Source organism: Amyelois transitella, chromosome 12 (assembly GCF_032362555.1).
Source record: "Amyelois transitella isolate CPQ chromosome 12, ilAmyTran1.1, whole genome shotgun sequence".
Classification (NCBI taxonomy): domain Eukaryota; kingdom Metazoa; phylum Arthropoda; class Insecta; order Lepidoptera; family Pyralidae; genus Amyelois; species Amyelois transitella.
In genome coordinates this window covers 4,374,737-4,401,628 of record NC_083515.1, presented here as the reverse complement: position 1 = coordinate 4,401,628, position 26,892 = coordinate 4,374,737, and the positions used below count along the sequence as shown (strand labels likewise).

General features: G+C 34.1%; 3 protein-coding genes across 4 annotated transcripts; 2 read left to right on the top strand and 1 right to left on the bottom strand.

Moving 5' to 3' along the window:
• The first annotated feature begins 992 nt into the window (after positions 1–992).
• On the top strand, positions 993–11,459 carry LOC106141224 (uncharacterized). The gene is made up of 8 exons (XM_060946890.1): positions 993–1,092; positions 4,191–4,415; positions 4,772–4,852; positions 5,449–5,620; positions 7,008–7,063; positions 9,473–9,653; positions 10,329–10,446; positions 11,241–11,459. The coding sequence occupies exons 1-8, from the start codon at positions 993–995 to the stop codon at positions 11,457–11,459; spliced, it is 1,152 nt and encodes a 383-aa protein (XP_060802873.1).
• A 560-nt stretch (positions 11,460–12,019) lies between these two features.
• LOC106141982 (small ribosomal subunit protein uS2) lies at positions 12,020–15,333 on the bottom strand. Of its 2 annotated transcripts, none has more exons than XM_013343619.2 (7): positions 15,214–15,333; positions 14,919–15,046; positions 14,360–14,593; positions 13,756–13,920; positions 13,264–13,425; positions 12,455–12,610; positions 12,020–12,142 (listed from the first exon to the last, which is right to left on the bottom strand). In XM_013343619.2, the coding sequence occupies exons 2-7, from the start codon at positions 15,015–15,017 to the stop codon at positions 12,053–12,055; spliced, it is 906 nt and encodes a 301-aa protein (XP_013199073.1). In that variant the 5' UTR covers positions 15,018–15,046; positions 15,214–15,333; the 3' UTR covers positions 12,020–12,052. The 2 variants fall into 2 exon arrangements, with proteins under 2 accessions (XP_013199073.1, XP_013199079.1); XM_013343625.2 differs by having other exon boundaries at positions 15,140–15,236.
• Positions 15,334–16,382: 1,049 nt separating this feature from the next.
• Positions 16,383–26,666, top strand: LOC106142619 (growth factor receptor-bound protein 2). The gene is made up of 6 exons (XM_013344446.2): positions 16,383–16,692; positions 16,777–16,874; positions 18,263–18,382; positions 20,862–21,027; positions 23,376–23,486; positions 24,157–26,666. The coding sequence occupies exons 1-6, from the start codon at positions 16,615–16,617 to the stop codon at positions 24,217–24,219; spliced, it is 636 nt and encodes a 211-aa protein (XP_013199900.1). The 5' UTR covers positions 16,383–16,614; the 3' UTR covers positions 24,220–26,666.
• The last annotated feature ends 226 nt before the right edge of the window (positions 26,667–26,892 follow it).

Below are 26,892 nucleotides of genomic sequence, written 5' to 3'. Positions count from 1 at the left end.
TCACGACACTAATTTCTAGATCGAATTTGAATGAGAGTAACACGAAATAATTAAATTGCCAGGAAAATTAAAAATTAATCTTGAGAAATTATATTTTTAAGAAATCATAGCAAATGTTACCACTTGTAAGTTCACTCGATACCTCCATACTCCCAAAAATAACAATTACTCATTATCAATCACTGCGAAACAAAGATATAACAAAACAACAGTCGGTCGAATTGTTGAATCCTTTTTTAGAAGGTTAAAAACCTATCCACTTTAAAATAAGAATCATGTTAAATGACATTCCTATTTGTATTGGTGCCGTGTGGTTCCCGGCACCAATGCAAAAAAGAATAGGACCACTCCATCTCTTTCCCATGGATGTCGTAAAAGGCGACTAAGGGATAGGCTTACAAACTTGGGATTCTTTTTTAGGCAATGTGCTAGCAACCTGTTACCAAATAGCTGAACGTGGCCATTCAGTCTTTTAAAGACTGTTGGCTCTGTCTACCCCGCAAGGGATATAGACGTGACCATATGTATGTATGTTAAATGACATCATGTTTTTTTTATTCAACCGTATCATACCTTCATAGCTCAACACATCTGAATATTTTAATTTAGCTACGTTTCTTCAAGGCTGTCAGTCTGTAATGTTTAACTAAATTATTTGAAAAATATGAAGATTAAAATGTAAGACAGAAAATGCGAATAATTATTCTAATGCGCTTTTTTCGATTACATTATCGCTTTTTAAACAAAGATATTATCAAAGACAAGGCTGTATGTGTGCATTTTTTTTTACTTCATTGCCGCAAATGTTTATAAAATATTAAAAAAATATATATTTTGAAATTATGGCGCGAAACAAACCTTCGACAATTCTCATGTCGAAGGTTTTGTTTCGCGCCATATTTAAAAACTATACTCAAAATTAAAAAAATACATAATCGAGTTGGTTTTGTGTTATTATATAGATAATATTGACATTAAGATTGTTTAAAATAATGGTTATTGTGACAAGAAGTGCGTATAAAAAAGCAAGTGAAAGCCTAAGCAGTAGTGATATATCATGTAAAAATATAATTCCTCCATGGTGTTCATCAGGTACGATTTTATACAATTTATTTAATAATAATCTATGAATGATAAGTGACCCTCGAAAGTATTCTAAGCCGGCGAGCCTGCATGAAAAGATTGATGAATGTGGATGAAGCAAAGAAGTATGCAGAAAAGATGTAGTCTCTGCCCCTTCGGGAAGAAGGAAGAATTTTAAATGGATATGCGTTATTGTAAAATATACTTTCTAGAAAGAATGAATTTGAAGATGTCTCAATATATCAAGCTTATGTAAGTTCTTAGTCCTTCGCATCCCTAGATAGATTTTACTATATTTAAATGATTTTTTATGTAAATAAGATCAATTTCACAACTTGTTTGCAAGGGCTAATCTTCGAAGGTTCTGTTTAATCAAGTAATTTTTTAACACGTAAAAAATATACAATAAATGCTGATGTTATGCACCATGGGCTAAGCCGTCGTGGACCGCTAGTGAAATATAAACTTATGTAACAGTACTTATGTGACTTTATAATATTTGGGATTGTTTATCTTTATTTTTAATTCATTATCTTAGCGTATTCCTAAGAGGTTCTTTGGTTATTTGACAACGTTACACAGACCGATTCTCGTCCAACTGCTTCAATAGACCTCATTAGAACCAAGTCTACGATATAATTTATTTTTATTTTATTTAAATAGTTGTCTTTTACAACTGCCATGAATAAATAAGGACTGGTTTTATTGTGCCGAAAGAAACCACACGGACAATCATACAATAACTTTCTTGTATAAAAAAGATGTTACATAAAAGAAAACATATACCTACTTCTCAAACTGTTACAAATAGTAAGCAATATGGTTTACCACAAAGTTATGCAATATTACCAACACAACAGTAAATTGTGCAAAAAGTGGTGATGGTGACGGGTAACATTCGCACGGTCAGCGCTCTGCGGCGACCAGTGACCTAGTAAGCTTGTTTGTAAAATCAGAACATTTCAAAATTAGTTAGCTTGTCTGTAAAATCAGAACATTTCAAAATTAGAAAACATGACCAAAACTGAAAATGTAGGTAGGTACACTCCCAACAGCAATCTAGTTTCACCTAAATTTGTAATGGCAAGATTGAAGACCGAGCTAAATGGATAGTCTGGATCGATAATGGCCAGGTAGTCTAAGTAAATACCTAGTTAAACAATTTTAAGGATATAATATAAATAACTTCCTATGATACTAAAGTAAGATCAAATTGGAGGAAAAATTAACGGAAATCAAAATATCCGGACTCCAAAGTAAAACAGCCAATAAGTATCATATTTCCAACTCTTGGTATACGTGATGAAAATAATGCCTCGTCGAATCAATGACTGTGATATGTTTTTCTAGTTTAAACCTTAACGGAGTTAGTTTAGCTTTTACTTGAAGTATTCAATAAAAAATGTATATAATATGTTCAAATGTTTCAATGATTGGAAACTTTTCGTAGATTTCCCAGTGCAACTCATGAAAATTCTACACGGTTCATAATTTGTTTGGCCCAGTAACCGAATAAACAAACAGGCTGCAATCGGAGCGTGTTGCCACCTGCAAGCTGTGAATAATTACGTGTTCGCTTAAATATCTAACGAGTAACTCAAGCTACCTATTTAGATAAGAAAGTGTATTAAATTTACTACTGACTGAACGATCTCTATCATACTAGCGTTGGCATTGGCTTCACACCTGTGGGAATTGCCAGCAATATAGTAGCCAAGGTTACTCCTGAAGGCTTTGTCTGTACCAAATATCATCAGAATCGGTCCAGTAGCTTTTTTATCTTAGAACAACGTTGGCTTTTTCAAGAATTTTTTTACTGGTAACAAACAAAAATACGAATCTTTTCTAATTAAGCTATAGAGAAATCGTTCCGTTAGCATATGTTCTTGCAAACTAAGGTTTCTTTTAATGATCCTACCCTAACTGATATGGGTAAGCCATATTCATGAGACTTTAAATTTCTAGAGGCCCGTCATGGCTCTACCTGTGGTACATATAAATCGGCCTATAACACCCGTAGGTAATGTAACTTTTTAACGGTGAATAGAAATTTCTTGATCTTTCACTAGCCGTTTCTTTATTTTAGAAGATTAGCCCTTACCAAAAATCAAATTTAGTAACAAACCATACCTACTTTACCTCTTTCCAACATTCATTATTAGATTTTTCATATTTACATTATTCATTTATATAGATTAAATATAAGTACTTTAAAACAAAAAGATAAATAAATTGAGGATACAAGGTACAAATCATTACTAATATTTAACAAAAACACGATTTAAAGCATGAACACTACGGGAAATCGATTAGAATCCAATTATTTTTAGAGCAACAATTAAAATATGGTTATAATTGTCTGTGAAATCAGATCAGATTGCGGCTTTAGCGCGCTCTAGATATAATTCTGTTCTGAGAATTCAAAATTAACCTAAATATCTGTAAATCATTTTAATATTAAAAAGAAGCTCATAAAAAGTTATTATATTTATTTCCATATTAGGTAAAGAGAATTGAAATCTATTGCTTTACTTATAAAAATGATTACAGTATGTACGCCTTGATTGGTGTATGGGAGATGGCCCAGGTATGTGCTGAGCCGTGTGTACAAATATACTCATACATACGTACATACATATATTACGTCTTTAACCCTTAAACAATAGAAGTAATAGAAAATATCAGCAGGTCGAGTTTAGCTGGTTACAGCCCATCGCCTAAAAATTCCAATATAAAACTTATGTCTTCAAAATTATGCGAGGTATAATTACTTTTGAGTTTGACTACCTTTATTGATTTTTAATCTGCGGAAAAAGATAAGCAGCAGGCATTCACTATGTTTTGTTTCTCTACCAGAGCAGTATGATAGATTACATAAAATACATACATACCTACTATAGTATCTCTTACGGGGTAAAAACGTGAGAACCCTTAGAGGTAAAAGAATAAGGATACCTTAAGATGGATTAAGGTTCAGATATAAACATATTGCCAGCCCGTAGCTAGCCTAAAGTAAGAATCCTAAGTACCAAACAAGTACATAAATGGTTCATTGACTTCGCAAATACTGTAAAGATTTTTAAATAAAATAATTTCATTTTTAACAGGGAAAGTTAGTGTGCAAAGAAAATCGCGAAAAGCCACGTCTCCATGGGAAGTCCAGTCATCGTATCCGTTACGGGAAAACATCTGGCAGTTTCTCTACGAAGATAGGGAACGAAATTGCGCTTGCAAAAGGACGAAGAGAGTCGGACAAAGGAGAAAACACAAAAGATGCGGAAAAACTGCAGTCATAATGTGCACGTTTTTGTTAATTACCGTGTTTATGTTGGGTGTGTGGTTTTTTAATTTGTTGAATTGGATTATACTGCAGCCTTAGATTTAAATTTCGGTGCATTTGCATATTTTTGTTGCGCGTTTTATATTTACTGACTTCAAATAAAGTTTGTATGTGTACAGAGGCAATGACAGTTTTTATGTGCCCTATGATATATACCTGAGGGAGTATTTCATAGGAAACATACCTATCAAGATGTACAAAAAATCTGGCGACTGTCTTCATAAACTGAAATCGTAGGCCGTGATAAAAACAAAATGGCATTTTGGAACTCATGTAATTCGTACATTTCAAAGCAAAGAAAAATAACAGTAAAATTATCACGGTATAATATTTTTTTATTATTTCCAGGTTCATTATGGATAACTAACTCGATTCCAAAACTGGGCGAATTAACTAAATTACTACAATATGATACATTCAGTCCATTATGTAAGTACTGACCTACATACTTTAACATAGTTTTCACTGATTTTAATATCTCAAATACATATTAATAAACCTAAAGATACATATTTCATAAGCGAGCTGATCGGTATAAAAATTGCATACACCACACCACGCAAGCGATAAATTATCGGCCTGACGTCACAAGGCGCTGACACCGAGTTGGTAATAAAAAATTTGCGGTAAACGCTGGCATCATAAAATAAGGAATGAACAGAAGAGCTACTCCTCCGTTGACCTGTGCAGGGGTTTTCACATCTAGTTGCCTGAATGTGCAGAATTTCTCTCAATGTTTCACTCGCCCAGAATTATAATCGTACCGTATGAGCATCAGTTAGCCTGTTAGATATGTAACAATTGTGTGCCTAGCTATGCTAGTGACCACTTAGTTTACTACGTCCAGACACGCGTAACTGCCCAACTTTCTGTACCTTGGATCTTCTAACGGGGCCGACGTTCATCGATCGCTGGAAACTAAAACTTATCTAATAAAGTCTAAATATAGATAGTCACTATAGAAGAAACATTGCTGTTCGAAAATAGAAGTGTTCTTTTTTTTCGAAAAGCAATTGTTACTTCAGTTACCTATTGTATTATGTTCTGTTGTCTGATTAGTGTATGGTTATGCAGAGAGCTAGCAAAATGTATAATTTATTCAGTGGCGCCGGAGGCTGTCGCGGCCGTCGATGAGGAATGCTGTTACCGGATGAAGTATTTGGCTGCGGAACTATCGCGCGTCGAGAAAACTCTCAGGTTCGTTATATCATATTTTATTTAAACTGTTGCAAATCCGTACTTTAATACTATTAAATATATTACTAATTGTTCGTAACGATTTAGACCTAGCAAAAATTTATTTTTTTACAAAATTGAAAATACCTCAAAAACTGCTAAACCGATTTTGATTGAACTTTGAAATTTCATTGAAGATCATACTTAGGTACATTTAAATTTTAAAAAACAAATATACAAAAATATTGAATCTCTTCCCAAGTTAATTGGTAGAAATCAGTTAATGAATGTGAAAGGCTGTCTGCTTCCCTCTCTAGATAAACATTAACAGACATGCATGGTTATACAATCATAAACCTTCATTTTAAAGATTTTGTTTTATTTCAAGTTATACATCCGTCTATCTGTCTGTTACGCTTTCATGACTAAACCGCTAACCTAACTAACCAACCGCCTAATTTGATTAAATTTTGTATGACTATGTCCGTGGTTAAACATAGGTTACTTTTTTCTATGAATTCCCACAGGAGAGAAGCTACGGGCAAACGCTAGTTTTATAATACCTACACTTGCTTGTATATCTTTGACGTTCAGATACCCATAAATTGTTATTCATATGCTCAGATTTCTGTATTTCTACAAACAAAAGTAGGTATTAAGTTCTCTGATATATGGTTTTGTATATCTAATCAAATGTTTGCTGTAACTATATATTTGACCTACTTTTCGTAGTTCGAATGTGGTTAAAAAGATACATATGTTACACAGTTTATATCCGACGCAAGTTGTTTTATAATAAAAAGTTTGAATGTTTTATGACATAAACTAGCTGTGCCCGCGACTTCGTCCGCGTAGAATAGTTCTTTTGGGCATCATTGAAGCCCTCAAGGATGAATATTTTTTTTCACATTTTCCATTATTTCTTCGCTCCTTATAGTTGCAGCGTGATGTTATATAGCCTAAAGCCTTCCTAAATAAATGGTCAATTCAACACAAAAATTATTTTTTAATTCGAATCAGATGCTCCTGAGATTAGCACGTTCAAACAAACAAACTCTACAGCCTTATAATATTAGTATAGATTCAATTAATGCTATTGATAAAACTTGGAACACAAAATACAAACATTTTATCGCAGTAGGTATCTCTTACTATTTATATATATACTAGTCTGTTAACGAAGAAATATTATAGAGTGACAGCAGCTCTTCAGCAGCGGAAGCCATGGAATTAGAGCCTGACACAATCTAAACATGAATTCCGTTATTGAGTATTTTAAAATTAAATTCAAATCTATTTCAAACTGTAATGGTATACCCTAAATACCCTTATGACGTGCCATTTCCGTAAACTTGAGGAAGTGCCTAATCAAATTTTGACCACAAACTAATTAACTAAGTATTTTCAGGCACACACTACGCCTACGAAAGGCTGTGATGCTGACGTCACAGTCTATTAAAACCGGTATGTATTTATAACACGGTTCAATGTAGTAGATATTATATAGGTACATAAGGTTTTTAAGAGCTCAATTTGCATCGGACAAAACTTGATAAATGTAAAATCTATAAGAAATGTTGTAAAATCTAAATTATTATCTACGATCGCTCTTGAAATACTCTTTTCAATTTCAATTGATAGATGTGACACCGTAACATTTTCATTTTGCATTTAAAATTACTTACAAATAAAATTGCGACGTGTCCAGTTTAATGTGTCATTTCGGTAAGTCTTATACTATTCGGATTTTAATGAAGTAGCAACCTGTCGCTATTTGAATCTCAATTTCGTCATTAAGACAAGCTTAATGTAGACTTTCAACCTTCACGAGACTGTTGGCCCTGTCAACCCCGCAAGGGATGTAGACGTCACTATATGTATGTATTTTTGTGGAGTAAGTCTAAGCAAACACTTTTCTGTATATTATGTCTAAAATACGTAATTGTGGACTATACGCAAATGCACACATTTCACTTCAGGTTTTGCGGTAAAATAGCATTACATTACGTCAATGCAAATTGTTTTAATAAATAAGCACGAAACACTGTTACACCAGTTGTGCGCAAAATCAGGTCATAATACCTAAAATAATTGCTAGATTAATTAGGGATTACAACGTAATTAGTCAAACAGTTTCCCTGTACAGTTTATGAGATGATTACGTTAATCTTAATGGATTCCTCACTATCCCATAAATTAGCATAAGGACAATAGTGAGGTGAATTAACTTTCACTGTTATCTGGTCTTAAGGTGTAGCTATTAAGACCCAGAAGTTGGCGTGTTTAATTCTGAAATAATGAAACGATGCAAACCATGGCCTATTTACCTCTATTTTGCGTTAAGTTTTATTTATGGTGATTTCGCGTCTACTATTTCAACAGTAGATTTTTGGGTAGAGGCTTTAAGCTCTGACACATTTCATCTTGAGTCGCCTTTCAAGGCATACCTATGTAAAAAGAAATGGAATGATCCTATTCTATTTTTAAAACCACATACACACATATACACCTAGTAACTCGCCTCATACTACTTATCATAATTTTAGTTTATCACATTTTTATCATTTCTTATAACACCATGTGATTTACTAAGGAATCTAAAAATGTCAATATTACACTTTGCGATCCTGGCAGTTAAGTATCATTTTCATAAATACATACTTATTACAAAAAATTTGAAATAAAAAAATATAAGTTTCACGATCGTATAAAATATGTAAACAACATATCTTGGTGAAATTAAAATCACACGAATTTAATTTTACAATAACCTTAATTTACAAATTTTAGGTTATTCTCGTTGAAAAGGCCTTTTTAAATAAATAAATAAATATACACTGGACAAATTACACAGATTGTTTGTCTTTTATGTCTCTATCAAATCATATAAAGTGTCAAGACGTTCGATAACATTGCTAATAAATTTTTGCCAGCCATAAAGCCGCCTGAAAGGGGAATAAAAAGTACTTACGAGAATATATCAATATCGAGGTTGTTCGCGCGATATTCCAATATTTACACAAGTTACACCCTTGGGAGGCATTTGAAAAAACAGTCATAGCCGACGTTAATGTTAAAAGCCATGCTAACAACTTTCTTGTTAGCATTGTACGTTAAAATGTCTCGTTCGTTATCAAATAATAATGACTGCTTAGTAGATTAGAGCAAAGATAGTTAGTTTAGAATCTCTATTGGCTGTGTACCTGCCTAAATTTAATTTAGATTTTGTAACGATCCATCTCGGCCACGCCTTAGCTCAAAACTTAGGTACTTATGAATATAATCTGGACTAGCATAATCTAGATTAATCGCACTTAAGAATGTTTTGCATACTTTAGCACTGATATATGTATAACGATAGCTTATATATCAATAGATTTGTATGTTTGTTTGTAATATATAAACTCAAAAACTAGACTTATTTTTAAGGGAAATTATTAAAGTCTGATTTAGCACAATGAGCGGTCATCGAAAAAAGGTCGTATTATCCGTAAAATTTTGATTATAAATCTAAAAATGCTCATTTTGATTATGGAGCGGGAGAGATGCATAAAATTTTACATTTTGCTTTATTTATAACTTTTTATTTATATTTAAAAGTTAAGCAAGCAAAGATTTCACGGATTGACGCATATATTCAATCTCCGACACAGCGTTGGAGCGCGATTCCCCAGGCATAACACCTAGCCTTGCGGAAGATCTTCCCTTTTGTGGCGGTCGAGCCGAATCATCACTCCCGCTACAATTATAAATCAAACGAAGACGATGGCGAAACCCTTTAAAATTATTTTAAACTATTCATTAGGTATATTGAATCCATAATAAAAAAAAATGTCGAGATCATTTCCTCACGAGACACCCTAATCCTTTCAGACAGTCGCCTAACCGACGGTGAATATATACAGGCATCCGCAGTGACAATAGGCAGAAACACTATAGAATGGGGTGGTCTGCTCGCTCTATGGGGCATCGTCCCGCTGTGGCGCGCCGCTCGGCCGCCTCACACGATCCTGGCTTTACGAAGGCCCGCGCCGGCTGACTGCTGGCCTTTCAGGTAATTAAATCAATACCTTAGGCTGTATTCAGAAATGCTGTTGGAACGTGTATAGAGCTATTGGATTATAGGATAGTAGCAATAGTTCTAAGAGACTAGGCAAGTGCAATCCAATTGGCTATGCAATGGGCCAATGGTTTTGGTTAATCGAAACGAGAGCTTCGGAAACCGTTTTTAGATGGTATCAGTTAGAGAATGGCTTAGTGAAGAAAATTACTAGTTTCATAGTAATTGCGCGATGATAAAAGCAGTTCTTTTCGCTTCCAGGTCAATATAGATTTTGTTAATATAATACTTTTTAAACAAACCATCACCTTTTAAAAAAAATCTATCTAGATTTATAAATTGACCGCGGTGACATTTTATACATATACATAGGTAAAATAAATATGTATTTCAGAGTAGTTTCTATCGTCGCTTCTCCTATACTTGAACTTTTTGATAACTTTTATAAGTTGTGCAAGTAATCTAATGTTTGACGTCAATTATTCATTCTTTGTCAAGAAATAAGGAAACTGAAACGACCGCAACGTTCCAAAAAGTATATCCACAAATACATGTAACTTTCTCGTTTTTACTTTTTAACCTTACATAAGTTATCTATGTTATTACCACATACGTAATAAATATATTACATTATAATATATGTGCAATTTAATATTTAATGTATCACAGTGGATCTCAAGGCGAAGTAATAGTAGATTTGCCGGGGATACACCAAGTATGGCGCGTCAGCATCGAACACGTGAGACCTGACGCCGCTAAGAGTGCACCCAGGCACTTTGTTATTTACGTTAGTATAATTTTTTTTCTATTTAAACTTAATTGTCTTAAAAAAACGTACATCAGGCAGAGTTATTACAAATCCACATGGCATTCCCGTCGAACTTTTGGATCGAAACAGAGTTGTACGTAGGGATGGTGGAATGTAATAAAAACAAAAAAAATGATAAAGGTATACAAAATAGTTTTCATAGTATCAATATAGGTACCTCGCTTTAAAAAAAAAGCTTATTATTTATACAATACAATACAATACAAATTATATATTATATTTTTTAATTATTGTTATGGTGAAAATAGCCACATAATAATGTCCTTTATAAACGTTATCAAATTTATCTTAAGCGGTATTAATAACGGTGAACGGTGGGATTTATAATGTAACATTATAAAAAAAATTAATGCCAATCAATATTGGCTTAACGGTAAACGAAAATGGTAATAATATCGTGCAAACTACACAAAGAAATTTATAGTCACGATACCTAATAATTACTATAGTACCTATAGTAGTAGATATTATTTTTAGTGAGTCTTTAACAAACCGCAATGGAAGTTAATTAGAGATGGGCTCAAGTGGAATCCAATCAAATGCTAAGCTCGTTTTAGTTACACAAGCCCTCGACTGTTCTGCCATTAGGCAATCAACTTAATTACGTGTACTTAGTATCTAGTTAAAACTTTTGTTAGTATTTTAAGTTGTGTTGTTGGGGAAAGAGGAAAAAAACTAAAAGAAAAGATACAGCGGCAAAGCTTAGTGAAGTGAACCTCTCTGGCTAAAAAATCATAGTTTTCATATTGCAGGGCATTTCCGCAAACAATACATGGACAAGAGCCATAAATGGAGAATACAAGAATGCAGGGCCACCGAAGCAATACTACGCAATGAAACACGACATTCCTTTCAGACAAATCGCCTTCAGAGTTCTTTCTAACCAAGGAAACCCTAAATACACTTGCTTGTATAGATTTCATGTGCATGGAGTTAAAGATAATTCGATACTTAGTTTAGAAATGGAATAAATATGTAATAAATACCTGACATCAATAGAGTTATTTTCTGTAGTGTTAAAATGAGATGGGTCGGTAGTCGGTACCCGATTAGGATATGTATCAAAACAGTCATTTTCATTAATTTTATTTCACTTTGGTCCTTCAATTAATTCTAGCCTAAGATCAATGCTGACAAGCGGTATGATTTTTCACTTTTATTACTTGTGTTTCTTGAAATAGAGAAAAGACGTATGCTATGTTAACATTATGAATTCACTCGTCAAAAATTTTCAGAATGAAAAATTATAGACCCAGAGAGATATTAAAGGAATTCAAACTAATCCCGCCTGAAGATTTAAAAATGGAGTGAGTCTCTACAATGCACCTTTAAAAACCTTTTATATCAAAGATAATTAAAATTTACATTTTTTAATTTACATTACGTGCGTGTAAATGTAAATTAATACCTGTATTTATAAATTGTATATATGAGATCTATACAATTTTTACTGGCTTTACCCCCAGACTGCACTTCTGTTGACCTCATGGTAGAAAGTAAAACGTCGTTCGTAAAATGAAACAAAGTAAAATATTTTTTATAGTATATTAACCAAAGGTTATATTTAGCTCGCGCTCCAATCGTTGGCGGAGCCTCCCCAAGATGGCGCCGCTGCAGGTGCGGCCGGCGCTGCGGTGCTCCACTCGTCTTGTACCTAAAATTAATAATAAATGTTACAAATCGATACAACTATCAATAACCCTAAAGAAAAATGATCATCGGTATAGTATGAAACACAAAAAAAAAGCATGCCCGTTCCATGGTGCACAGGTTACAGGTACGTTCTAAGCCAAAAACAAAAATCCTCTTTCCAACATTACAAAAAGAAAAAAATCCATTTATAAATTTTCGAGATTATCACATACAAACAGAGAAAATTGTGGGTGATCTTTAGTCTAATAATGGAAACTACTAGATATGTTTAGTTATCTGTGGTTGATGTTATGGTGAAGAACAACGATTATACCTGAGCAGCCCAATCCTCCTGTGCGGGCGGGGCTCCAAAGGCCGGCGCAGGGGCCGCGGGCGCGGCGTCCTCCGCCCACGACGTGACCGGCTCCACGGGCTCCGACCACTCCTCGTGCACCGCCGCCGGCACTTCGGGCTTGGCGGCAACCACAGCCTAAAAAAAGGCAGTGATGTTAAACTGAGGTTTCAAAACCAAGTGATACTTTAGCAAGGCTTACTACTTTCAAAATTCTCAGCATGTTGCTTTTATTTTAATTTATTAGTGAGATCAATTTAAACAAGAAAATAAAGAAAGTATGACAATGATTACCATCATAATAATAAGCAAGGCCTATAACTTTGTGAAGACAAATAGATCACTAGCCAGAAATGCACTTTAATACACAAAACATCACTTGACTGACACTATTTTGGTGTATCACTTTTTGTATATTTACAGTCACGTCTAGAGCCCTTGCAGAGTAGACAGCCAACAGTCTTCAAAAAGACTGAGAGGCAACATTCAGCTGTATAGCTTAATGATGGAATTGATATTCAAATAGCAAGGGGTTGCTAGTCCTTTGCCTACAAGAGGATCTTAAATTTATAAGCCTAAGCTTATAACTTATTGCTCTAGACGTAGTAGCCTTGTACGAAATGGGAAAGATATGGGTGGTTCTACTCTTATATCGGAATCCACACGGCAAATATAATTACTAATTGAAACTGAAAGCTGAAAGCTTTTTGTTGACAAAAATAAAATTAGACAAACTAATGGTGGTCTAAAAAAGAAAGGATCTAATATATTTATAGATATATTTATTTTACCTGTTCCTTGGCTTGTTGTTCCTCCTTCTCACTCTCTTCAGGATCACGGTAGAAGAACAGATCAACCACGACGTCCCAACGTTGGTCACGGGGCAGGGTACCACGCAGCCTGAGGACCTCACGAGCCAAAAGCCACCACATCAAACCAATGGAGTGTGAGGACTGAAAATAATAAATATTATTTAATTTCCAAAGATTAAGATGAAAAATATAAAAAAAACATACTTATACAAAGTATGAAAACAACATTCTTGTGTGTACATTTTTTTAAGATCAGCTTAAAAAAATAAACAGAGAATAACGTCTACATTATTTACTCTCTTAGTCTCTGGCAGTATCCACTATTTTGTCATAAAAACAAGGCTTAAGAAAAATCGTTCTAAAAGGAGGCCATTTAAACCAGATGTCCAGTCAAAAGTTGTTAGAGAAAATTTTCTTAAAATTATGGAGTCATTTTACAAAAATCTTTAATAACAGTATCTAGGTTCATACCTTTGTGTTGCAAGGAATAGCAATGTCAACAAATCGAAGTGGAGAATCAGTATTGCAGAAAGCAATGACTGGAATGTTGACATAGGAGGCCTCAGTGATAGGCTGGTGGTCTTGAGCTGGATCCAACACAATCAAAAGCCGGGGCTCACGGAAAGCAGCTTGGATCTATAAGTAATTATATAGGTAGATTAGTAGCCTGGATAAGATTCCTTGTAAATAGTTCAATAATAGTTATAATCAGATAAATGTTGAATCATATTACCTAGGCAATCAGTGGTTCCTTAGTTAAATTTGTCATCATTTGAAAATCAAATGGTCAATCAAGTATATTCAATTAGTTTAACAATTATTATGCAGATATTTCATTTAAGCAGATTGTGAAATAAAAAATAAATTGATGAACCTGTAGAAATAATGTTTTTCTTAATTATTTGCACAACTAATCAATGTGAAATAAATATTCTCCTAAAATAATCTCATAATTATCTTTTATAGGTTCTTTATAACAATGTTCAAAAAGGCAAATCCCTCTGCTTCATCAATTTCTATGTTCAAGACATTTTGATGACTCTTTATTATATATGTATGTATTAACTTCAGTTACCTGATTAGTGAACGCGCCAGGTGTGAAACGTCCAGCAATGGGTGTGGCGCCAGTATGGGCAGCAAACTTAAGAACAGCACGCTGGCCGAAGGGACGAGACGAGATGACGAAGACATCAGCAGGGTTCTCAATGGCCACCACAGCACGGGCTGCTAATACGAGCTTCTCCCAAGTGCGGCGCAAATTAATCACGTGGGTGCCATCCGCGCGACGCTTGTAAACATAGGTTTCCATCTAAAATAACAAAAAGTTATGCAAATTGGGGAACTTTATAATAAGCTCTGCAGAAATGAATATGTTTAATATCAGTTGGGAGAATTTTAACATCAATGTTATCAGACATATTGATTTGGAACGGATTCTTGTCTCATCATATAGGTTTATGTAAATCAAGGTGTACATAAGTGACACTGCAAATTAGTGTATCTATGCGCAGTGCACATTTTAGGCCACACGGCAGGTAAAAATACTAGAGATACCTGCAGAGATCGGCGACGTTTTGGCTCAAGTTATTTTACTTTTAGGTTATGTTATGAACAATCCATGTTAGGGTGCTTACCTGGAAATGGACATTCTCGGAACCCAAGTGAGTTGTTGCTGCTAGCATTTTGGTAACATCCTCCTCATTGAGGGCCAATATATCTAGTCCTCCCGACATCGTTGCGTTTATTAGAGTTACGACTAAACCTGCAAGACAGAAAATAGAATCATCACATTATCTTTATAGTCGAGATAAAGTGCAAAATATACAAAATCAAATATATTATAAACAAACCAGACCTAATTATATGGAACAGAGAGATAAAATAGTCATGGATTATAAAATAAAATTAAGATTTACGAAAATAACTTACGCGTGTAATGCCACTGGGAGAGAAATGGACTCAAAAGAACTGTCAATGTCACTGTCAAATCCAAGATACAAAAAATTTACAATTGTCTCATAAATAGAAAGAAATAGGAAAGCACTAACCATCAAGTATAAAGCCGCGTGCCTATACAGCATTGATCTTAATTCATTGCGTCCTTCCCGCCTCACCATTGACCACAATCCTGGATCCCTAATCTATTCCATGACTTTATTTGACGTTTGGGTTGTAACTTCTTCAATTTGTTATTTTAATTGACTAGCTTTTACCGGCAGCTTTACCCGCGCGTTTAGCGCTACCTACAAACGAGGAAGGAATAGGTTTTACGCAAATCCCACGACATCTATAGTTTTTACCGGGATGAAAATTACCTGTACCTGTACCTTCTCCAAACTCATAATTAAAATTATATACATGCAAGATTTTTTGTAAAGTAGATAACGCGTGAAAAGGTAACAAACAAATTAAATTACGTTCGCCTTTTTATTATTAGGTTTAGGAACTACTGAATTTTACCTATCAGAATAACATAGTTATTGAATGGATCATTTTGTACTCTGAAACGCAGCTCAGTAAACATTTACTTGTTGTGACCACAACAGAAACTTTTGTCGTTTTTACTTAATTGGGATCCTAATCCATATTGGATTATGGTTACACATCCAGTTACCTCAATGTGCTAGTTTCCAAACAATAATTTCCTTTATCGTTAGAAAGTTTACTTCTTTTGAAAGTATAGCCGTTCTTATAAGCGATAGAGACGTGAATTGACTGTGTACCAAATTTCATCAAAATCGGTTCAGTAGATTTTGAGTTTATTAGTTACAAACAAACAAAAATACAATTCTTTTGTCATCATTATAATTGTGGATTATTATATTTTACTAGCTGTCCCGGCAAACGTTGTTTTGCCATATAAACAATTTGTAAGTAATTTCTAGTTAAAAAAAAATGGACAACCCTTAACACTTAGGGGTATGAAAAATAGATGTTAGCCGATTCTCAGACCTACTGAATATGCATGCAACATTTTGTTCAAATCGGTAAAGCCGTTTCGGTGGAGTACGGAGACAAACATTGTGACACGAGAATTTTATATATAAGAAGATTTAGTTTTTTAACTACTATTTACTTACCCTTTTTCTGAATGGCAACATTGAATTTAGTTTTCTGTGGAATGAAATGGTGATTTGACTGATGTGTTACTGAAATGAACTAGATATTTCCCTTTTGCATTTAAAACCTGTGTATATTTGATTTATCTATAATAAACTACATACATTATGATTACTTTACTTCCTTGACCGGTAATGATATTCGTAGATTGCATACTTTGTGAGTTATTTTGGTAATCGGTGACATTTCAGTGAAGTGCCTAAATTGATCATGGAGGCTATAGCCAAACACGATTTCACAGCAACTGCTGATGATGAGCTCAGTTTTAAGAAGAATCAGGTTCTCAAAGTAAGTGTTCTGACCATTTATTGAAACTTGGGAAATTGTTTCATCAAGTATGACAGATTCTTTCTAGAAATTTTGATATTGCAGATACTTAACATGGAGGACGATATGAACTGGTACAGAGCTGAACTCGATGGCAGAGAAGGCCTCATTCCTAGCAACTATATTCAAATGAAAAGTCACAGGTGATATATCTAGATTTTAATTCTACAATATACATTTCCCTCTTGTAGCTACCCTACTAATAAGTTAATACTTTACTCACGAAATAATTACATGAAGTATTAGATAAAGTTATTCGAGGGAATTGGAGTAAAACTGATTAATAATGTAGGTTTACAAAAGAAAGTTGAAGAGCCAATTAACGCAATAAAATAATATCCAAGGTGGGCTATAGTTAGGTTATAATATTTTGATCATAGATTTGATAACAACCAAAAAAATATATTAATTACCCTCTTGTCAAAGATGAGTTTTAAATTAACTTTTGTTCTTAAATTGTCTGAAATATTTGCAGACTTAACATATTCAGTTACCATGAAAATTTATGTAGTTATTAGATTACTTATACTCATGAAAGTCTGGGTGTTGTATATGTACTGATGACTTATTTTACAAATTGATTTCATGGCATAACTTTCAGCCTTAAAGAAACATCTTATTAATGTGTGAATTGCCTAAAAGATTCTTACTTGTATGTATGTACATGAAACTTTACTTTTTATCTTTCTTATACACTTTATGTTAAGTACATATACCTATGTAGGTACTCAATTCATAAAAATATATAATTGGAATTCCGTACATGCTATAATCATCATGCTACAATGTAATCTGTATTGGTGTGATTTTATATATGTACAAAAATAAAAAAAACTATTTTATATATATATATAAGATAAGATATATATATATATATATATATATATACTTGTATCCATAAAAAAATTGTTGTAGATTCTTTTATACTGATAAATACATACATAAAGTCTAGCCCTTATGGGAAGACAGAGCCAACTCAGGCATTTCAGTCTCATAAAGACTAAAATGCCAAAATCAGCTGTAATGGATTAATACTGCAATTGAAATTTAATTATTGACAGGTTGCTAGCCCATTGCTTTATAGAAGAATCTCAGGATTAATAGCTTTAAGCAAGTTTATTTGATAAAAGAGTAATGAAAAGTTATGCAGGCTAAAGGTTACAGTACAGCTGCTGTATAGTCTGATGGTGTTAACCAATCTTACTCTTGAATTAATTCAACTTGCCTTTCTTATATATGGTGTTACAAAACCAATCTTTTAAAAAATCAATCAATTATAAAATAAATGCAGATTGTAGTACTATGCCATAGTGTGGATATATTGAGTTTCTGAAATAAATGTTGCAAACCATATCACTGTCTACAAGTTATTTACTCACATAATGGGTATTTTTACAGCAAATTTCTTGTATATTCTTTTTTATTGTCTAGTGTTTTTAAGTTTGTCTATTCTTTTTTTTTCTTTGCTAAGAATATATTGGACATTATGTATTGATAAATTACATGAAACCTAATTGATCATTTGTTTCAGTTGGTACTATGGAAGAATTACAAGAGCAGATGCAGAGAAATTGTTAACAAATAAACCAGAAGGTGGATTCTTGATAAGGATCAGTGAATCAAGCCCCGGAGACTTCTCCCTATCTGTGAAGTAAGTAACTCTATTTGATAGCATGATTTGTCAATTAATGGACACATTTTATAAAATGATTTAGAACCTTACCAATAAACCACAAAGCCCTTATGTAAGTATATACTAGTTTTAGCCTGTTCATAGATAATATGGTCATTTCATTCATCATCAATTTTTTTGTTTACAAAATTCTTTGATTTAAGCATATAGTTTGTGGTTTAGACAAAAAAGCGTAACAGAGGTAGTGGTTTTTATATTATTAAGTTTTTCTACGCTTTTTTTTGACAGAAAACTCACTTAGTTAAAGGAAGGTAAAACATGAAGATCTAACAAAAAAAAATACATAAATTTAATCTCGCATTTTTTTTATAATCTAAATTATTTAGGATTAGTATAGACTAATCCTAAATAATTTAGATTATAAAATCCATAGGGATATACTACCTAATCTTAATTACCTATGTACAATTAAACATTTTTAATGAAGGTGTAAATGTGGCCAATATAGGTACAATTATATTTTCAGGTCGCCACAATTTACACACAATGCGCGTTTATTTTATCTCAAACTCCTACTTCACACAATAGCCATGAAGAATAAATGTTGTTGCACATTGCATAGGCGACGTTCAATTCTCTCTACTTAGGTATAAATTGGTAGACATAAAAAATGAATTTCTCGGTACGACATCGTATGAGTCACGTCACGTCTTATTGGTTCTCGTAATTGATTTTTTTTCTCATATTATATCGATCCATGTTTAGTCATGTTTTTCGGTATTCAACTACGTAAACTTATTTAAGATATCTTTATTTAGGGTTCCGTTAACAACAACGCTTATAGTTTAAAGCTATAAGCCTTTTGGCTTAAAACAATAATGTGAGTGATTTACATGCTCCGATCTTATACATATTTACATGCTATGAGACCTTTCAAAATTTATTTGAATTTAATATAGGTATTTTAATTTCAATTCCATTATTAAGCCATATAGCAAAGCGTGGCTTTACAGTCTTCTTGAGACTGTCTACACCGCAAGGAAAGGATAATTAGTATTTTTTTCTAATATAGGAGTAGGTACCGAATCCATAAGAACTTTCATGGAACTTTGTTTCGATGATTATAAAAAAAATACTCAGATTTATTTATTCTTAGGATAAAGAATTATTGGAATGGAAAATTGATAAGCCTCAAAATTCAATTTATTATAAAGAAAGGAAAGAAAACTAATAATCTAATTGTATGCAAAAATATGTATTGAGCACGCGCGGCTATCGCTCGAAGTTATTTATTTTTTAATCTTATTAGTTTGCCGTATGAGTCAGTGGTATGGTGACTGTACTGAAACCAGTTTTAGCAGACATCTCGTCTATTTGTGTATTGGTTCGTTACATATCCAAAACTATATCCTCATGGACAAGTTGTAGTTATAGTGGTTGCTCGTGCCTATGTCGATCTCGGAGGCCTTAACAGAGCAATGCTTGGTTAACGGCTAACACGAGTTTTACCGAGAGGAACTGTCGTAAATTATTTGTGTGGAATTCGAAAGGCCCTCAACCAGTTTGCTATCAGTGAAGAGGCTGATTGATGTAAAAGACAAATTAGTTATTATTATGCTATAAGGGAATACAATAATATTCTTCATGGTCCAGGGCCCATCTTTATTGAATAGATATTATATTAATAATATTCGCTTCAGCTTCGTAAGTCTTAAATTCTAAATTAATTTTTAACTATGTTAATCGGAATCAAGGCAGTATGACTTGCAAAGCACGCCGAAATATAATTTGCTACTTATAAAATAATGTCGACGTTAGCACCGAGTGGTGATAAATTGGACCACTTCATACATTCAAATGCATATAAACCAGAGTCTTAGCACTAGTTGACATAGCAACTACGAGAAAACTAATTCTCTGAAATCGTTCAGTCTCGTAATAAATGGTTTTACGAGTGGTCACATTTATCGATTGTGGCTGTAATGACGTAATATAAGTTGTCCCTGTGGCTAATTGGCTTATTTGATACAGTAAACCGTGGGGATTCCCATTAGAGAAATTGTGTTAATTAATGTAGGTACCGCTGCGATAGTTTTATCGGGTCGCTATCATAACGATGTTATGATATATATATTTTTTGCTAAACTTTTATGTTAGAATTTCATCTAATGAATGTTAAAATGCAATGGCTAATTAAGCAAATTAGGCTAGGTGGTGCATAATTCTTGACAAAATTTACTGTGCTGAGAAAATTAAGTAAGTACCGCATAATTTTGGTGTAGTGTAGTAGTTCTCGGTAACTTATAATAGGACCACTTCGTCTCTTGCGCTTATACAAAGAGAATGCAGCAACCAACCAAGCTGTTAGTTTAAGGTTGACTTGCTCACTTCCGAGTCATGGTTACAGGTGGACTCCGGCCCAGTAGGAACATAACGGGGACAAACTTAATGAGGCCCCGAAGAGCTGCATCTTATAAAAACATTTTCTTCTCCCCAGATGTCAAGATGGCGTGCAACACTTCAAGGTGCTCAGAGACGCGTCTAGCAAATTCTTCCTCTGGGTGGTGAAGTTCAACTCTCTAAACGAGCTCGTGGACTACCACCGCACCGCGTCAGTGAGCCGCCTGCAAGATGTCAAGCTCAGAGATGTCGTCCCTGAGGAGGTAACATTCAGTTTTGAAATTTATAACACTTTTGCGTGTGTGAATTAAGTTAAAGATGAAATTGCAATTTCTCGGTGTTAAGTAGAAAAGAGGCAAGCAATTTTACTAGTTATGAATTTTTTTTTTATAAAATTGGTTTTTAATTTTTTTAGTGTTTACAAACAAACAAATCTTCCCACATTTACAATATTACAGTATCTACAGACTACATAAATAGCATTTTATGTTGGTAGCCAATAAATCATAGACATTAAAGCTTTAAAACTGTATGACCCCACATTCCACGTAGATGTTAGATAATAATACGAGTGGAACACGGGAATCGATGCGTCGACTGTGTAAATAGTGACGTCTGACCCTGATAAAGTAACGAAAATAACCGAGTCGTGGATGCGAGTACTCCTATAATCTCTGGTTACTGTGCAAACACACCGCTCTATACTCTATTTGAACAGACTGATCGAAGCTAATGAAACGATATTTGAGCTCGTCCCCAATTCTGTCAATTTGCCTATGTTAGATAGTCAGCGGTTGGGTATTGAAAACATAGAATAGCTAATGGTATAGTAAGCGAAATTGGGTTCAAACGTTGTATAGGTACATACATAAAATCACGCTCTTTCCCGGAGGGGTAGGCAGAGACTACCTCTTTCCACTTGCCACGATCTCTGCATACTTCCTTCGCTTCATCCACATTCATAACTCTCTTCATGCAAGCTTCGGCGGTTTCGGGTACTTTTGACCTGACCCTTTACCAGGACGTCCTTAATTTGATCAAGATACGTTCGTCTAGAGTGTAATTGTATATTCAAACGTTGTATCATCGCCTGAAAGTATGCATACAAGAAAATCACGCCTTTTTCTCGGAAGGGCAGAGATTTGATTTTTCCACTGGCCACGATCCATACTTCTTTCTCTTCTCCCAAATTCATATCGCTTTACAAGCATGCAGAGTTCAGTGTGCCACCGACCGCTAGTCGCTAGTCGTCGGTGGGTAGCATGCTGCACTGCGCCGTTTATTTATTTACATACATACATACAAATGTGTCTATATCCCTTGTGGGGTAGACAGAGCCAACAGTCTTGAAAAGACTGAATGGCCACGTTTAGCTATTTGGCTTAATGATAGAATTGAGATTCAAATAGTGACAGGTTGCTAGCCCATCGCCTAAAAAAGAATACCAAGTTTGTAAGCATATCCCTTAGTCGCCTTTTACTACATCCATGGGAAAGAGATGGAGTGGTCCTATTCTTTTTTGTATTGGTGCCGGGAACCACACGGTTTTATTTATTTATCTTTATTAGGGAAACAAACAGTTACATGGTTGTTTATTAACATTATTTTATACTATGATGCATAAACCAATAAAGTTTCCTCTGTTTACTAATACATAGTATCTAAAAGACAAAAAATATATAAATGTAAGTGTGTAACATATGGGCAAAAAAAAATTATAAAGTTTAATTACACACGTTTAATCCAGTCTGTCTGTGTCGGTCGAACAAAGTCGGCGGCACACCGCACACTGCACGGGCCCTTAGTCAGTTTCGTGTACTCTTGACCTGACTTAAAACACAATTTACTTTTTTTTTTTACCTGAAAATGTTGCTGTGAAAAAATAACAGTGGCATGGTATTGGAATTAACATGTATGAAACAACAGATAAACTCAACAGGATAAAGTGGAGCGAAACCTATCAACTTTTTGTTATCTGTCCGTTTGACGTCGTATGTACTTACGTGTACACTAACCCTGTAATAATCTTTGGTTTCTACGAAACAGAATACAATACTCTTTTTTGAATATACGATGTTATCAAACGTAATTAATCTCGTCACCCAAGTCTATCAATGTGTTGCTTAAACTAGATAGTCTTTGATTGGGTATTGAAAAACAAATGAGATAAGTATAGTAGAAAACTTTTTTGTAAGGTACCTACTCTGAAGGCACGTTATTATGATAAAAGGAGTACGTCAGAAACGAACGGGCCCTTTATGTATGTACTCATGAGATTTTTGTTTTTAAATTGAAATTCATATCAAATACCTAATTGCATTTACCACTATTATTTTAATATATATATTTATATATATACTATTTTGTTAATAAAAGCAAATTTTTTGAACTTGATGTAATAAAATTGTCTAGCATGGATTATAAATACATAACACCGGTGAATGTGACGTCACCAAAGTATTTTGATATTGCATCCCAATTATAAGATATTTACGAATACATCATTACTTTAGTTTCAAGTACAACATTTCTATGGTCTTATATTATTTTCATTTCTATGGTGTCTAGCGAATCAAAATTTTTTTTAAATTTTATAACTGTTATATTTCAGATGCTGGTACAAGCCCTGTACGACTTCACCCCCCAAGAGGCGGGCGAGCTGGAATTTAGGCGCGGTGACGTCATCACCGTCACAGACCGCTCGGACCAACACTGGTGGCAGGTAAGTTTAATGTATCCAATAACTAGCGGTTACCCGCGACTGCGACCGCGAAAAATGTAGGCTGTGTCCTATATTATGACCTCGTCTCCTGAACTACGTTCATTGCAACTTTCATAATAATTCGTTTAGTAGTTAGGCCGCGAAAAAGTCTTCCAATTGATCAGGAAAAGACGCGTGATTTTATGCATGTTAAATAAATACATAAAATCACCCATCCCATCAAGGGACAGTATTAATGTCTCTCATATTCCTGGCGTTTGTACCGTGTGTGTCCTCACTGGTGAGGTCTGATAAGGGTCTTCTTATTGTCAGGAGCCAGTTATTGGGTGATCAACGAACGACTCCCGCTTGACCTCCATCGCAGTGAACAGGGGAACTTGAATAATGCCTGTTGCACTTATGATTTCGTGGCTTACCCACTCCTTGATTGTCTTCATAGTCGGAACCCTAGTTTCCTTTCTAGAGGTAACTGATACATTAAAGGTTTCTGTAATAATAAATAAATAAATATATACGGGACAAATTATACAGATTGAGTTAGCCTCGAAGTAAGTTCGAGACTTGTGTTACGAGATACTAACTCAACGATACTATATTATATAATCTTATACATCATGAGGATGACGGTGTCAGTGTAGATATTTTTAGTTTTTTTTTTTGTATTTTTCAGGGCGAGATAGCTCACCGCCGCGGGCTGTTCCCGGCGTCGTACGTGACCGCGTACCACTCATAGTGCCCTCACGCCGCCTTGCCTCTCTACCGCCGTGTGTGCGTGTGCGCCGGTACAATAGGAAACGTTGTAGTTTTCTTAATTCGATTCGTTAGTGGATAGTGGGCTTTGAGCGATTGTTACACCTGCACAATTAAAATCTATTGGTTTTTTTTTTATTTTGTCAGATTAAGATAGCTCATCAGATGCATAACAGCGATTGGCTGATGAAAACGGCGACGCGAACAATGTGTGGAAATGTAAGGCTGATTTCTAGTGACGTGCCGTTGCCGAAACGAGTATCGCGTTTCGTTGCAAAGTACAGTGAGTTTGAACTGTATTACAATGAAACGCTCCTACGTCCGTAGTGCAATTAGTAGTGATCGCGATTCAAATGCATGACTGCAATCAGCCTAAATAAGAGGTTACATTGATCTAAAACACTTCACTCATGACAAGAGAGGTGTCTATATTTCACGCGATGCTATAAGTTTGATTCATTTATAAAGACCAGATGAATTTAAACAAGGTGTAATAAATCTCTTAAATGTCCCAATTATTCATTAACGATGTCAGCATAACAGTGTGCCAGTTTTTCATTAATTTTTCGGCCCACCCGTGTATGGTTTTATGCGACAGTTGGCTAGCATGGTGCTTCATCCAATGTTTTTGTATGCGCGAATACTGTATGCGAGCCCCGAGACTGCTTATTGGTGAGTTAATATCGTTCTTCGTGTGACATTAGTACAAAATTATTTACGTGCCGTTGCCCGCGTTATAATCATGACGAATTTAATATCCCCCACTCCGTTTAGCTGCAATCGTGACAATTTGCAGGACGAAACAATAATTTGTCCTCAATTACGTGCCAGAATGTTATTTGTAGTTTTTTGAATTATATTTTTTAAGAAACAAACGGTGAAAGGGATCAATTCAGTTTTTGCTGAAATTCCCCCAAGCATAGATTTTTTTATTGATGTGATTTTGATAGTACGCCAATTATTTATCCTTTTTTTAGTCTATAATGCTCATTTTTAAATATTTACCATTTACATGTTAGATAAGTAATAGTTTTAAGTTGGTTTTACATTGCATATATCTATCTTTTTTATAGATGAAACTATAATCTGGTACCTTAGTCACGTAGGATATAAAAGTGTAGCGTCCTTCAAAAGCTTGTCTCTCGATTAGACATAGGTTCCGATGGCTAATTGTTACGCACAATAATAAGGACCGTACGGCTAAGATAGCAATGTGAACTTTTAGCGTGATTTCGGTTTGTCAAATGAAATCCCAAAAAATATTTCATGTGCAACTTATATGTGTAACTTACAGAATTATTAGGAATCATTTGTCGGAAATTCACAACGCTACCTTAAGTCGTTTTATTTTATGCGTTTATATCTTTTATATATCGACGATCGTTGAGTTCAGATTCATCTGAGAACTCTGATTGTGAACAGCGAGAATTTTAACAATGACTTTAAAGAAATAATATAAAGTAACAACATGCTTCTGTCGCTTTCGATGTGTTTAAATTTGGTGCAGTTGTTACCATTTTACAAATTAATAATGCAGAAAAATTATATCTAAAATGTTTAACTTAAATAATTGAATATTGTAAGAGATGATGGTAGCGACTACCGCCGAATAGGTACAGAACACGCGATGGAATTAAAAAATTAGAATTACTAAATTTCAACTCTAGGTATATTTTAGTTTAGAGTAAATTGGCCTATGGCGTATAAAGTTTATAGTTCCATTTAATTGGCTGCATTTCACCTCGTGTTTTGGACCTAATAGAATAATGGTCTTATCGAGAAGTAAACATCGATGGAGGCACTCATCGGTGTCAGTACTTAGTTAGCATTAACATTTAGTCAAGACTTGAAATTAATAACTTCGAGTGCTCGTTGACCCAATGTAGATATTTATTTTTGTTATTGTATTGTGCCCAAAATTAATATTTATGGAAACATATGATAGAGTTTTAATCGTAAAATGTTGGAATACATAAGCCAATCAATCATTATTCGTAAGAACGACGTCGGAGTTTCATCCGTATCCCTGTATTTCGTTTAGTATGTCCCCTCCCCAACATGCAAGGCATTTAAACTGTGTGTATTATAGAGCAAGTCCGATTGAAACCGTTGACATGTGATGACAATGAATAATGTAATATAGACGCAAAGGCCGGGCTCTAAACGAGTTTCTAAAAGTATAAGGCCATGGCGCGAAACTTTCGACTCCACCGTCTCGGACTAATATTTTTATCAAAATGTACCGTTTAACGACAATGTCCATAATACGTGCTTCTCGCTGTAGTGACTAGTAAGTGCATGAAAGCAAGTTTTAAGAAATCGGAAGTGCTATAATCTATTATAATCGAATATTTAAATAATTAAGTTATGATTCTCCAATATTGTGGAAGATGTATAATATTTTTTACTAATAAATTTAATATTGTAATTCGCGTGTTTTTTATTTTTTATCTGTCCTTATAAAAAATAAATAAATAAATTAAAGTATGTAAGTAATAAATAAATAATTTATTTCAATACCTTTAACAACATCACGTATTCATTATAAATAACACAGCATCAATCTAAAAATATAAATAACTATTACAACTACCCTTCATTAATTACAATAATTGTATTATATACGACTATAAATCTAAGACGATGTTTACAAATG